This window comes from Pterocles gutturalis, unplaced genomic scaffold (assembly GCF_000699245.1).
Source record: "Pterocles gutturalis isolate BGI_N339 unplaced genomic scaffold, ASM69924v1 scaffold33967, whole genome shotgun sequence".
NCBI lineage: Eukaryota > Metazoa > Chordata > Aves > Pterocliformes > Pteroclidae > Pterocles > Pterocles gutturalis.
In genome coordinates, this window is record NW_010111451.1 from 2,565 (window position 1) to 16,682 (window position 14,118).

Here is a 14,118-nt window from a genome sequence, read left to right on the forward strand (position 1 = left end):
TTCATTGTTACTCCTCAACTATTTCTTAACGAAGCTGCAGGTATTTCACTGTCTTAAATACAGGTTTCCAAAGTTTTAGTCGTGAAGGGAAATTTTACAGGTGAGCTATTAACGGCTACACTATAAAATTAACCAGCAGTGCAATACCTTATGCATAAAATTAAAACCAGGGGCAGTGGCTGTGTAAAAGGCCACATATCATTACGTCTTGTAGTAAAAAACCCTGTTGCTGTCACATTAATTCATATTTCAGGGGATGCCACCACTTTTAATGTCTATAATGCCACGTGTAAAGGCTTCAGAGGCTGTGAGCAGCCTGTGGGATGGACTTTGAAACCCTGTTTTAACAACTCATCGTGATCCACTCCTGCCAAGTTACAGATTGCTCTTCCTTTGCTGCTCTGTCTTTAATTAATTTCATTAATGAGATCCTCTGAACGACACTAGGGTCAGCCTGTTAACCTTGTCTTAGGTGTTGCCTCTGAAATCCCAAATTGATTAATTTTCCTTCCCTGCCATTTGTAAAGTGAAATCTGTGTTTCCAATCGATTACTGTAGCATTTCCCAAGGAACATTTTTCCAAATAAATACTTGTATTTGGGTTTACTTGGCTGGGAAATCAAAGCATTGCTACACATTTTTTCAAATAAAAAAAAATCTTGGGTTTTTTTCTGATCCATTTAGTATCTTTCCTCTGCCCTGCTGGGATTTATAGCTTCAGCTAAACCACTATTAGCTTTATTTTGTTAATGCAGAGAGAGTTTTCTTCAAATCTTCAAAGAGACTGTTAAACAGAACCAGGCATACCGTATCAATTTGGTGTTCCATAAATTTGCTGATACAGGGTAGATTATTTTTAACTGGAATGATCTAAGTTATCATTTTTTATCTGAATAAGTAACCAGAAAAATACCGTTAAAAATTGGCTTTTTATATATATATATATATACACACGCAGGTGTGTGTATATATATATATATATGTCTCTAGCTATCTTAAGAAAAGATCCGTGTCTCTTTGAAAACCATATAAACACATTTATAACTTTAGGCTTTCCATCAAACCACATATTTTAGCCAAAAAGTATAAACTACAGCTGTACCCATTTTTCAGACTGGTTAAATACGTAGTAATATTTGTGCCATTTCTTTACATTTTAGTTGCCAAATCGTGACTGATGCTTTTTTTTTCCCCAGTATTACTTGTACACTTGTGGGTTTTTGCCAAGTTGGGCGAAACAGGCACTCAGTTAAATTAGGTATACAGAATTTTATTTATTAGCTAATTAAAGCGCTCTCAAATGTGATGAAAACAAAAGAGGGAAAATAAGCTTATCCAAAGCTGTTCTACATTTAAAATTATTGAACAAAGGAAGTGTTATGGGTAAGGAAGGAACTGAGCTGATGGTTCTAAATACATGAAGCTGTCGCTAAGTGGAAATAGGTAGATTTTGTCATTTCACCCATTCTTTCATGCCTTCCTGCTGCCTCAACCCCCATCACTCTCCCAGGTTTGAACCAATTATTTGCTGAGCTAAAATCCTGGGGTAGAAGGTTATTAGAGAAATGTTCTTTTTGCATCCTCTGAGGATGCTGTAAGTAAAACCCAAGTTTAAATTTACAAACCCTGGTCTGTTGAAATGCTCAGACCCTCCGAGGGCAGCTTCTGTTCAGTAGTTTGACTTTTCCAAAAAGTTGACCACTGCTTGTTTCTCTCGGTTTGCATCACCTGAAAAGACCATGACTTTAAATCAACCATAGATTTTTTTCCCCATAATATTAAATATTTATGTTTTAAAAAGAAAGATGTATTTAAATGCAAGTCACTCTAAAAGCACACAATAAATCCTGTGCTTTTTGGCCAAATTAGCATCTTCAGCTCTCAAATTAGATCTGTAGCTTCTCTAATCTGAATGAATTTTAAGTGCTACTTGGGGAGCAGCTACAGGAAAGGCTTTACTGTAATTCTCTGCTTCCAAGAACTATAACCCGATTTGTACTGTCCTTGGTGACCGCAGGTTATAGCCACCCATGTCCAAGATCTCCAAGTGCCTCCTCTTTGCACAAATGCCACCAAGCAGAAGTGATTTCCATGCTGTATTCTTAATATCCTTTATATTGCACTAGAAAAGTACCTGATAAACCAGGGTAGGGACTGCAAATGCTTGTTGGATGAGCAAAGAGAGAAAACTGACAACCCGTTTAATTTTAATTTTTGTGAGTTTACAAAAAGCTTTTTTCATAAACAAGTTTATAATAAAAAAGCAGCAAAGATTGACTTTCTTTCCCCAGCTACTGTCAAGTACGTTGGTTGGTCAATGCATTAGGTCCAGGGTGATGATGATTCCAGTAGATGTATGTGCGCTCGTTTGTGCTGCAGTTTTGGGTCTTCTGAGGTTGCCAGACTATCGGATTCATCTTCACACTACAAAGATATAAACCTGCAAGTAAAGGGATGGATTAGGCAAGCAGAGATGATTAACTTGTCATATGTTGATTCTACTTGATGAACGGCAGCTGTGCAACAGTTATCCTGCTGCCTTGTCCATGGGCCAGATGTTGCATCATTAAATGTTTGAAATTTAAACCAGTGTGGGGGCAGTGGGGAGATCCAAAAATCTCATGTTCCTGACATATTTTGTTGGCAGCCTCTCTTTTGAGACTGCTGATGAAAGAAACCAGTTACAAGTTATTTTAACGTTATTTGTTCAGGTTGGACCGAGGTGTCTGCCTCTCGTTCCAAGTCTATCGCCAGTGAGTCTTTGGATCAGAATAAACCTAGGGTGGATATCGAGTTTGAAAGCTCAAAAATCTGAAGACATAACCAATGAAGAAAGAACAGAAAAATTTGGGTTATGTACTCTAAAGCAACCCGAGGGGTAGCAGAGATGGGAAGCAACAAACGTGGCCTTTGGGTCACTGTCAGTCCTGCTGCTACAGGCTGCATTATTTGCAGGGGGATGTAGGGAACACTTGATTTGATGAAACTTGAAAAAAAGGTAAAATCCATTGTAGGCTGGTTTTGTGAATGTCGAATTGTGCTTGTAGCAATGCTTTTACAGACTATTACAAGCCCTTAGAGGCAAAAACGCATGGCATCCACTCATTGTACAGAATTGGAGCAGTTGAAGCCTCTGTATGATCTGTTTTAAACAGCTCTTGACTCTAAATTGGGTAGAAGTCTTCAAGAGTGGGAAGTGTGATGAGACTACAGTGCTAAGAGGATTTTAGCACTGGAACAGGTAGTTTTTTCTAGGGTATATTTGGCTGAGGTTAGTCACGAGGATGGTCTTCGACCATGGCCGTAGACGGCGTGTTGTGTTGCTTTACGTATGCATCTTTATTTGCCAGTCTTGTTGGATACGTTGGAGTAAGGATACACAGGCAAAGCACGGGGTGGGTTTAGAGATCTGCTTCTTTCCATTAATTACTGTGCAGTGAGATACACACTGCTAAGGCTAAAGCGGGCTAAAGAACATTTAGTCTTAAACTAGAAGTGAAATACAGATTCTCCTTTGAGCTGTTCATTAGCTGCTCTAGGTTGGGCAAGTTTTTCGTAGCAGAATGTGCTTGTATCTAGAGGCGTATTTGTTTTAGGGTGCCACTAACACTATTGTTTGGGTTTTAGCAGCCATAAAAGAACTGATATTCAAGCACAAGATGATGTTCTTCCTATCTGTATTTTGCCGTGACTCTGGAGCTGATAATAGCGTTGTAGTGTCTATGATTATTTAGGAAAATGTCTGCACTTAAGTTTAATTTTTGGGAGCTGTTTGGCAGGTTTCTGTTGAATGACCATAGTTACTACAGCAAGAGCTACCTCCCACCCCTGGAAGCAAACACTGACGGGCCTCCTGCTGATTAAGTCAACAAACTGGGAATGAACTGGTGATTGATTTGGATTCAGCAAACAAGGAGAAAGAGATTTGCAGGTCCTCAGCTAGCAGGAGTGAGGCCCCAGCATTTCAAGGCAGCTCAGCTGATCTGCAACGGAAAGGGGTACAGAACTCCTTCCTCTTCCCTTGCACCAGCCCTGGCATTCTTCTGGTCCCAAGGTGTAGCAGAAACATATCCTGAATAGAAAATGATGGGTTTTTTCTCACTAAACTGTCTCACTGTGGGGTCAGATGAGTGCCAGAGGTGGCATAAGGGAGGAGGAAGGTATGGTGGAGGGCGAAGGGAGGTATGTCCCTTCCAGAGGCAGTGAAACTGCACCATAAAATCGCATCCTCCGTTCATCTCAGCTGATTGCAGAGAACCATAGAAACATAGAATGGTTTGAGTTGGAAGGATCTTAAAGATCATCTTGTTCCACCCCCTGCCATGGGCAGGGACACCTCCCACTAGCCCAGGTTGCCCAAAGCCTCATCCAGCCTGGCCTTGAACCCCTCCAGGGATGGGGCATCCACAGCTTCTCTGGGCAACCTGGGCCACTGCCTCATCACCTGCACAGGAAAACATTTCTTCTTCAGATCTCATCTCAATCTCCCCTCTTTCAGCTTAAAACTACTCCCCCTCATTCTATCCCCCCCCCATCTCTCCTGTAGCCCCCTTTCAGCACTGGGAGGTGCTGGAAGGTCTCCCCGGAGCCTTCTCTTCTCCAGGCTGAACAATCCCAGCTCTCTCAGTCGAGGAGAGGAGCTGCATGGAAACTGTGTCAACAGGGATATGGCCCTAATTAATTAGGAAATGTTTTCTGAGGTAAAGCACGTTGGAAGGAGAAAGCCTGGTGGTTTTTTTATGGAATGGAACTGCAGACTGTTGTGTGCTTACGGCAGCGCTGCTCGCTGGCCCCCTGACTGCGCTGAAATGGGTGTCAGGGGATTCTGCTGCAACAGCTTTGTTGCTTTAATTATATCTTCAGATGCCATGGAAGATGTTGGGATGTGTCCAGTTCTTGTCCTGTCCTTTTTTCCCCCCTCTAAACTCTGTGTTTCAAAAGGAGATGGGATCAGGTGAGCCCAGGACACAACTCTTGCTTTGAAGCCAGTTTGTAGGCATCTGTGGGAGAGATTTCACTTTTAGCATGATTGTAAAGTTTTGGAAGACTCATGATTTCTACCACAAAACTTAACTAAACAAAGTCCTGTTCAAGTCTGTTGGGAGGAAAAACATCCTCATGCTTGTTCTCAAGATACAACCTCCAAAAGTAATTCCCCACTTCTAATTTCTGTGATGAATTTCTATGATGAATTCTTGCCATATAGTTAGCCTTATATATTTATGGATCTGTAGTTTAACCTTTCAAACAGGTAAATGCAACTAAATATGTGGCGTTGGATTTTTATTTTTTCTTTTAGAATTAAAAAAGTCCCAACATTGTGACTTTTCCATCATGTCAGAACCCATCACACTCAATGTTGGAGGCAAAATTTATACCACCTCTCTGTCCACCCTGACTAGCTTTCCAGACTCCATGCTGGGGGCCATGTTTAGTGGGAAGATCCCAACCAAGAAGGACAGCCAAGGCAACTGCTTTATCGACAGAGATGGCAAAATCTTCCGCTATATCCTGAACTTCTTACGAACTTCTCACTTGGACCTCCCTGAAGACTTTCAAGAAATGGGCTTACTTCGACGGGAGGTAGATTTTTATCAAATTCAGCCACTGATTGAGGCCTTGCAGGAGAAGGAAGTGGAGCTTTCTAAAGCAGAGAAGAATGCCATGCTCAACATCACCCTTGATCAGAAGACCCAAACTGTTCACTTCACCGTCCGAGAAGCACCCCAGATCTACAGCCTGTCTTCCTCCAACATGGAAGTGTTCAGTGCTCATATCTTCTCCACGTCGTGTCTGTTCCTGAAGCTTCTTGGTTCCAAACTTTACTACTGCTTCAATGGAAACCTGTCTTCGATATCCAGCTACCTGCAGGACCCCAACCATTTGACCTTAGATTGGGTTGCAAGTGTGGAAGGTCTTCCCGAAGAGGAGTACACCAGGCAGAACTTAAAGAGACTCTGGGTGGTGCCAGATAATAAGCAAATCAATAGTTTCCAGGTGTTTGTGGAAGAAGTGCTAAAAATAGCCATGAGCGATGGTTTCTGCATAGATTCTTCTCACCCACATACTTCAGATTTCATGAATAATAAGATTATTCGCCTAATTCGGTACAAGTAGGAATGGCTGTTTATTCTGTTGCCAGCATGGAGATAACACAGGTTAAGTGTTTCCCTTTAAAACACACTTACAGCCTAATTCAGAATCATGCTTATCTGGATTAAGAGTCACTAACAGGGAGATGATTTTCCTTTAATCGTATTTTATTTACCAATACGACCTTTCAGGATATGTCCATATTCTAAATGGAAGGAATATTGTCTAGCGCCTGAATTAAGGATTGGTTCTGTCTCTGCCTCCACCTCTGACCTGCTCTACAATTGTGAGGAAAATCACTTAACTTCTGTCCTTCTGATATTTTCCAGTTGGAAAATGGGCATGATCTTTAAATGATATTGCAAGGATGATGTGAGGGTTCAGTAATCAAGGTTTGGAAGACTTTCTGGAAATCAGATGCGGTGAAAGATGCCATGGAGCTGCAGCACAGCGGACAGCCCCGGGGGAACATTTTTGATGTCTTGCCATATCACCTGTGCAGAGCATCCAAGAAGCTTGCTTGGATCCTCAGAGAAGCCTCCCCACGTGCACACGCTCAATGTAACTGTAAAGGACAGTGCAAACTGCAAATGAATAAGGGATCCTGTCTGTTTGGATTCAACAAAGGATTGCTGTCACCATCTGAAGCTGACGGGTTTTTTTCTGAATGCAGTGAGGAAGCCTCTGCTCTGTTCTCCTTTCAGGAAAGCCATGTTTGAATGATGTGTCTGGCATGGGGAACAACCAAGGAAGCCATAGCAGAAAGAATGGTGTTCTTACCAAACAAGAAGACTGTGGCTGCTTGGAGAACTTTGCTTTGGATGCTTTTAAACCTTTACTTTTACATTCCAAAGGCATTTAAGACAAATACTCCTTTTCTTCCTCTTACAATGTTCTATTTGTCTGGAAGATGCTGATGAAACTTTCTGAGGTTTCTAGATGTTTGAGCCTCTTCTGCCTGGACATGGCCTCCTTTTGAGCAGCACCTGGAGTGCATGGGATGCTCTCTGGGTAGGATAGATTCCATCTGAAAAGACAACTTTCCCATCAGGTTATGCTTAGTATTTTTCATTACAAAACCAGAAGCTCACTTTTCCTCTCCCAATGCATTGAGCCATTTTTTTTTTACATCTTTGTGAAATGGTACGGTCACTAAGCTAGCATTATAACCACTTGTTTGACTTCAGTGTCGGATTGTCAGAGGTAAGGCAGCAGGAAACTAGAGCTGAGGACAACGGTCAAGGTCTTTCCTACAAGCCCAGTCTGCGCTATAACGAAGATCATAATCCACTAGCTGCATGTTGGCTCTAAACACCATTTATGCCACATTCAAGGTGGTTCATTCTCAGCTAATGATGTTTAAAAGTATCTTCGCTGTCTTGCCCTAACCAGATTGCCACGTGTGCATGAGACTTTCTGGAACATTCCCATTATCTCTAATGAGATAGAAGGAAAAATGCAATAACCAAGTCTTGAATTTAGAATTTTAGTGCTTCCAAAAGTTCCTAGCACAGGGCTGCAAAGTTCAATATTGCTCATATTCTTGTTTCCCAGAGTAACTAGTCTGTCATTACATTAAGCTGAGCTGTGAACAAGCATAAAGAAGTGTTTCGTTACTGTTGTAAAATACAGTGAGATAAATATATTTCTACTGTCCCGAGCTGTAATTGCATGAAGACCACAAATGAGCATGCTGATGGTAAAAATGCACATTCTGCAGCTATGGGCAGCCTGTTACAAACCACTTCCCCTGTCTGACTTGGTGCTAAACCAGCGTGATATATGTGGGACCATGTTGTGAGGAAGCACTGAATGGGTTTGAAGCCTTCAGAGCCATTAAACCTGGCAAATTTTGTGATTTTTGAGGATTGTAAACAGGATTTTGTGGCTAAATTCCAACCTGAGTCACCATGTTCTGCTAGTTTTAGTTGCATTAGGAAGAACTTTTTTTTTCCCCTGTCTTGAATTATAAAGCAGGGGTAATCTGTTCCAGGGGTTGCTGCAAAGCAATTCCCGTGCCAATCTTATTTCCAACATGAGTTTGCTGTTCCGTTGGACATTCACAGTGATGATCTATGCAGTTAATATGATTATGACCTGGAAAATACCATATGTGTACCCCCTTTCATCAAACCTATGCCTTGAAACAGATATGCCTTTGCTGAATTTATGCTAACAGAGCTTTTGGGGGCTGCTGGCAGTATTTCTTTCCAGCCCACATCCTTGAGAGTAGATTTTAAATTATCTGTACCAGGAGTTCTTGTATGTCAGCGCTAAAATAATACTTATCTGTAGTAATTTGTTTCCTGAGAGCTTCAGTTTATCCAAAGGTTAGAGCAGCGGGCTTAAATCTCATTTGGAAGGAAGAAGTCTGATATCCACCCTTCAGAGCTCTGGATCGGTACTGCTCCATTCTGTTTCAGCAAAATAAAAATATTCCCTGGGAGAGTTGAATCATTGCTGCATTTTCTGGTGAAAGGGAAGTAAGAGGAGTCAGTAAAAGCACAATGTATAGCTTAATCTAGAGCATTTACTCTTCCCCTTTGCCTCCACCCCATTTTCTTTTCTTTGGACTGTAGACAAATCTCTGACACTTATTAATATGCAGAGAGATGCAAAACATCTTTTGTATGCAGAGAGATGCAAAAATTCCAAAAAATATAAAGACGAGTGAAGGCAGGCATTGGGAACAGAAAAACTTGAGATACCTCTAAATTGCTCCGCAGAACAAACATCCTTAAGGATGAGATACTATCTATAATGCCACAGTAGTTGTGCTGGCTGATGGAGTGTGTGAAATAAGTGGTGAATCACTCACAATTGCAGTCAAACATATGTTATACAAAGGCAGCTGCTATTTCAGACTACACACGAAGCTAAATTTATAGCTGCTCCTGCATTTCGCAGTCTGTAGTTAGGTTAGAATGGCTGGTTATAGGAATGTTCTCTCTCCGAAACATTTGTTCCCTTTTTATCTAGATAGCTGGCTTTTGTTTCCCTTCTTTTTCTGAGCCCTGAGGTGTAACTTGCTTTTGTTTACCAGTCAATAGCACTGATCATTCTTCTTCTCAATAGTTTTCCTCAATTAAAGAAAAGTGAACATGCACAAAGTCAGATTAAGTGCAGCACAACCCCATCACTAGTCATGAAAAGCACTTTCATTAGCAGTAACATCTAAAAATTATTTCACTGTTGAGTGGAATATTCACTCTAGGAACAATTTTTTTTTTTTTTTTCCTGTAAGGGCCGGAGAACAAGGAAAGGATCTAGTGAGGATTTTTTCCCTTAAAGTTTGAAGGGTGCATTATGAAGCATCTTAGTGGAGTCCAGAAAAAATCACCCCTGGATTTCTCTATGTGTTTTTAAGCTCAATAGCTTTTAAGTATCTAACAATGTCCAGTTACAATGAAAGGACTGAAGCCATCCATAAACACTGAGATATCTTTAGTTCATGCAGGTTATTAGGAGTCAGTGAGAGGAGTATTCGCTGCTGCAGGTTATGGTAGGGAAATAAATAGGTGTAAATAGACTTGGAAGAATTCACATGTTAACAAGAAATCCAGGATTTAGAAGGGAGAGAATAAAGAATCTTGATGTGTTCAGGCAAAAATCCAGCAAGATAACATTGGAGACAAAGATTTTACTATGGAAGGAGGCTGCACCTAGAATGACTCACCAGTCCTTTCTAGTCGAATCTCCTATTATGCGATTTAAATATTGGTCGTGCCAAGAGTTATGCTAGTGACTTGTCAGGAGTAGACAGCTCTGCTTCAGTTGCCATGTGCTTTAAATCACCAAACATATGCACGGCTGTAATTACCCATTTTTTAACTGGGTTGCCAAGTGTAAGTTGCTGTGAGTTCACTGGCAGTCAATACCTGCAATCAGTCAGATTTATTCCCACTCTAGGAAAGGTTCGTGGCGTCCGTATATCAGGTTGACGGGAGTGATAAATATTGCCTTCAGCCCATGCCTGCATGTGGAAAATAAATCTGGGATCTTCTGATACTTCACAGATACATGGAGAAGTCATGAAAGAGAGTCCTTTGGGGAAGCTTAATTTTCACCCCGTCCCTTTGAATTTGGTGTCACTGCTCAGAATTTCAATATATTTTGAAATATTTAACTGCCATTCTGCAATGACTCCTGTATCCACACACTGGTGGACACAAACATGCAGTGCTAATATGTTGACCACCCGGTAAAAGTCTCGTATGTGAATTAGTACAGGCAGTCATGTAGATATTCTATGCAAGAAGGGTTGGATCAAGCAGAAATATGGACATCATGCTTTCAGATTCACTTGGGAATAACACCAGGGATAGTTTCCCCATGAATTCAGAAAAAAAGGAGCTATAGGGGAGGGCTGTATGGAATAATTCATTTTCTCTTCCTCCTCTTGCCATTCTTCTCCCTTTTATTTTCTTGCTCCTACTCCTAACTGTAGGATTTTCTCGTTGATTTGAATTTGGTCCCAAATTCACTAAGAGCTGTGCTTTTGAATGAATACTATTTGGAAAGTATCAAAAGATGGTTTTCATTTCTTACCACTTTCATAGAGTGCCTGTAAGGCTATCCCATTGAAAAATCTGGTTGCATTTCTCTGCCTGTAACTCTTGTGAACTGTTACTAATCTATATTTTAGAAAACAGTAAATAAAATGTGAATGAAGCAGGAGATGCTCTGCCTGACATACATTTCTCGAGGAAAGAGCCAGCAGAGGTGCTTGTGGAATGCGTAGCTTTTCCTCTCTCTAAGGATTTTACACAGTGCATCATTGCAATGCTTCTCTGTGGCTGAGAGTTGTGGGAAGCTCCCCAAAAAATTAGTGCAGTTGTGGAAAACATCGATGCACAAGCCTTCTTAAATAATTTAAACCATTTTAAATGCATTAGCTCATTTATGTTCCAAACATATATAAACAGAAGATTAATTTCTCCAGTGAAAACCCTTCTAAACCCTACTGCTTTACCACTGTTGAACTTGTCTCTAGTCCCCAGATTTGAACAAACCATAATAATACATTGCTGCTGTACAGGAAAAAATAAGTTTAACATATTATCTGTATGATTTCATGCAGCCTCTACAAGGTACTATTCCTAGATAAATTAAGGTTTGCTGTAAGGAAGCAAAAAGGCATCAGCTTTGCATGCATCCACCCTCCAGGCTGGCAATTTCCTCCAGGGATTAAAAAATTGAGCTTGTTCCTCTGAAAGAGCACTTTACACCTGGAAGCCAACTGAGACCCCAGTGCACTGGTTGGAGATGGCACCTCCCTGGAGCAGAGCTCTGCTGGTGTATTTTGAAGAGGTTTCTGTCCGACGCCAGGCAGCTGTCAGCATAAGAGCGGCCATAAATTCCCCCACGCTCCTCCGTCAACATTAACTCACTCACAGCTAATAGGAGCCTTGTAGGAAGAGCACTTCTCAGCTCTAGTAAATACAGAGAAGAACAACGGGACGGAGTTGGGGCTGCGCTCAGGTGATGCCAACCCTGTGTGAGGCCACTAATGATGAACATGGAACTGTTACCACCGCCTGTCCCCTCCTCACCGAGATGCTGGCTACCAGGGGCAGCCCAAGCCCAGGCTGCTGCATGTACAGCCCCACAGCGGCCCCAGACCACCCAGCACAATCCCACATCACCCAGGACCAACACCACCCAACTCCATACTTGGTCCCATGACCATCTAATGCCATAACACCCAGGATCACCAACCACCCACCCCACTGCTGGTCCCACACCACCCAACCCCATGTAACCCAGACCTACCACTACCCACCTCCATACCTGGTCCCACAGCCACCCAACCCCGCGGAACCCAGACCTACCACTACCTACCTCCATACCTAGTCCCACAGCCACCCAACCCCGTGGAACCCAGACCTACCACTACCCACCTTCCATACCTAGTCCCACAGCCACCCAACCCCGTGGAACCCAGACCTACCACTACCCACCTCCATACCTGGCCCCACAGCCACCCAACCCCATGGAACCCAGACCTACCACTACCCACCTTCCATATCTGGTCCCACAGCCACCCAACCCCGTGGAACCCAGACCTACCACTACCCACCTCCATACCTGGTCCCACAGCCACCCAACCCCGCTGGTGGTCCCACAGTCATCTAACCCCACATCACTCATACCTACCACCACCCAACCCCACATCACCCAGGCCCAACACCACCCAACTCCATACATGGTCCTGATACAGTATTGCTCTGATTTTATAGATTTAATGTAGTTTTACCTTAATAGTTTTGCCTTAATTTTACAGAAATAATTCTTCAATATTAGCTATGCATTTGATCTTAGTAGGTAAAACTGATCTAGTGAAATTCCAGTGCTTATCTAATTGCCCTACTAGGTAGAGAAGATCCAAAACAACTGTGAGACAATGCTACAGTGTCTAGCAAAACAGGTTTTAGGCAGCTTATGGTCAAAAAACATTGACAAGATACTAATGAAATCTTATCATGAGCATTCTTTAAGACTGTGCATGCTCCCAAGGAGAAGTTCACCCAGAGGACATGAAAATTTCGACCACCTGTAGTGGAAGATGACCACTAGACACGCCTCATGACCACCCTCACAATAAAATGTGCATGCCTAATAAATATGCAAATATGTTAATGAGTTCCAATAAATAGTTCGAATATGCATTGAATTCTAGGAAAATTAATGAATATGCATAACCACCAGACGACAGAAGTGAAAACTACTTTGACCCCAGTGGCACTTGCTTTGAGAAAAATATCTCCAAGACATCACAATAAAGAATACCTTGCTTTCTAAAACTCCAGAAGGAGCCTTAAAAGACTTTATTTCATCAGTTTGCAGTATCAGTCCCACAGTCACCCAACCCCATGTAATCCAGGCCTACCACCACCCAACCCCACATCACTCAGACCCAACACCACCCGACTCCGTATCTGGTCCCACAGCCCCCCAACCCCATGTAACCAAGGTCTACCACCACCCAACTCCATACCTGGTCCTACAGCCACCCAACCCCATGTAACCAAGGTCTACCACCACCCAACTCCATACCTGGTCCCACAGCCCCCCAACCCCATGTAACCAAGGTCTACCACCACCCAACTCCATACCTGGTCTCACAGCCACCCAACCCCACATCACCCAGGCCAAACACCACCCTACTCCATAGCTTGTCCCACAGCCACCCAACCCTGCTGATGGTCCCTCACCACCCAATGCCACATCACTCAAGCCCAGTACCACCAGCTCCATACTTGGTCCCACACTACCCAACCCTGTTGTCCCAAAACTGGAGTTTGTCACCCAGTGTGCCACAAGTCAATCCACACACAGAGTCAACATATCGTTTTCTTGCATTTCTGCGCAGAGATGGATGTTAGGTGGCAATCCACAAAGCTAGCACACCTGGTTACAGTCGTATCGGGTATTTATACAGTTCAAAATGTTAGTTGTGTCTTCTTTGCCCCATCCTTCTAATTATAATTGGTTAGTTATTATCTCTTTGTAATTACAATTGGTTAGTTCTTTTCCCTGCTTTGATTTAAAGGTCCAGTGGCTTTTAATTTTACTTTGCATACTCAGTAAGTGGGGGTCTTAATTCAAGGGGGGGGTCTCAGGTACCTGGAGGTGTGGTCTCCACATTATAATAAGGTCTCAAGACTTGTAATAACAAAACGCTCCGCTCCCATGCTTCTGGGTATTTCACACCTCAAGGACAGCAGTTCCTTCCCCTAATCCCTGATAAGGGGTGAATCACTCCCATTTTCCTGAAGGCCAGACCGATCTAGCACCACCTTACAGTTCACATACCCCTGAGTTACAAGTTTAACTGCTTTATTGCCAGACAAGTACCTCACATTGCCCAGGCCCAACACCACCCAACTCCATACCTGGTCCCACAGCCCCCCACCCCTATGGAACCAAGGCCTACCACCACCCAGCCCCACATCACTCAGGCCCAACGCCACCCACGCCCCTACCTGGTCCCACAGCCACCCAACCCAGTAGTGCTTTCACCCC

General features: G+C 42.7%; 1 protein-coding gene across 1 annotated transcript; it reads left to right on the forward strand.

The window, feature by feature from the left end:
• Positions 1 to 5,334: 5,334 nt before the first annotated feature.
• KCTD21 (potassium channel tetramerization domain containing 21) lies at positions 5,335 to 6,117 on the forward strand. The gene has a single exon (XM_010073738.1). The coding sequence runs from the start codon at positions 5,335 to 5,337 to the stop codon at positions 6,115 to 6,117; it is 783 nt and encodes a 260-aa protein (XP_010072040.1).
• Positions 6,118 to 14,118: the final 8,001 nt, after the last annotated feature.

Excerpts from the sequence above, each read along its gene's own strand:
- KCTD21 (XM_010073738.1), top strand. The coding sequence starts at position 5,335 with ATGTCAGAACCCATCACACTCAATGTTGGAGGCAAAATTTATACCACC.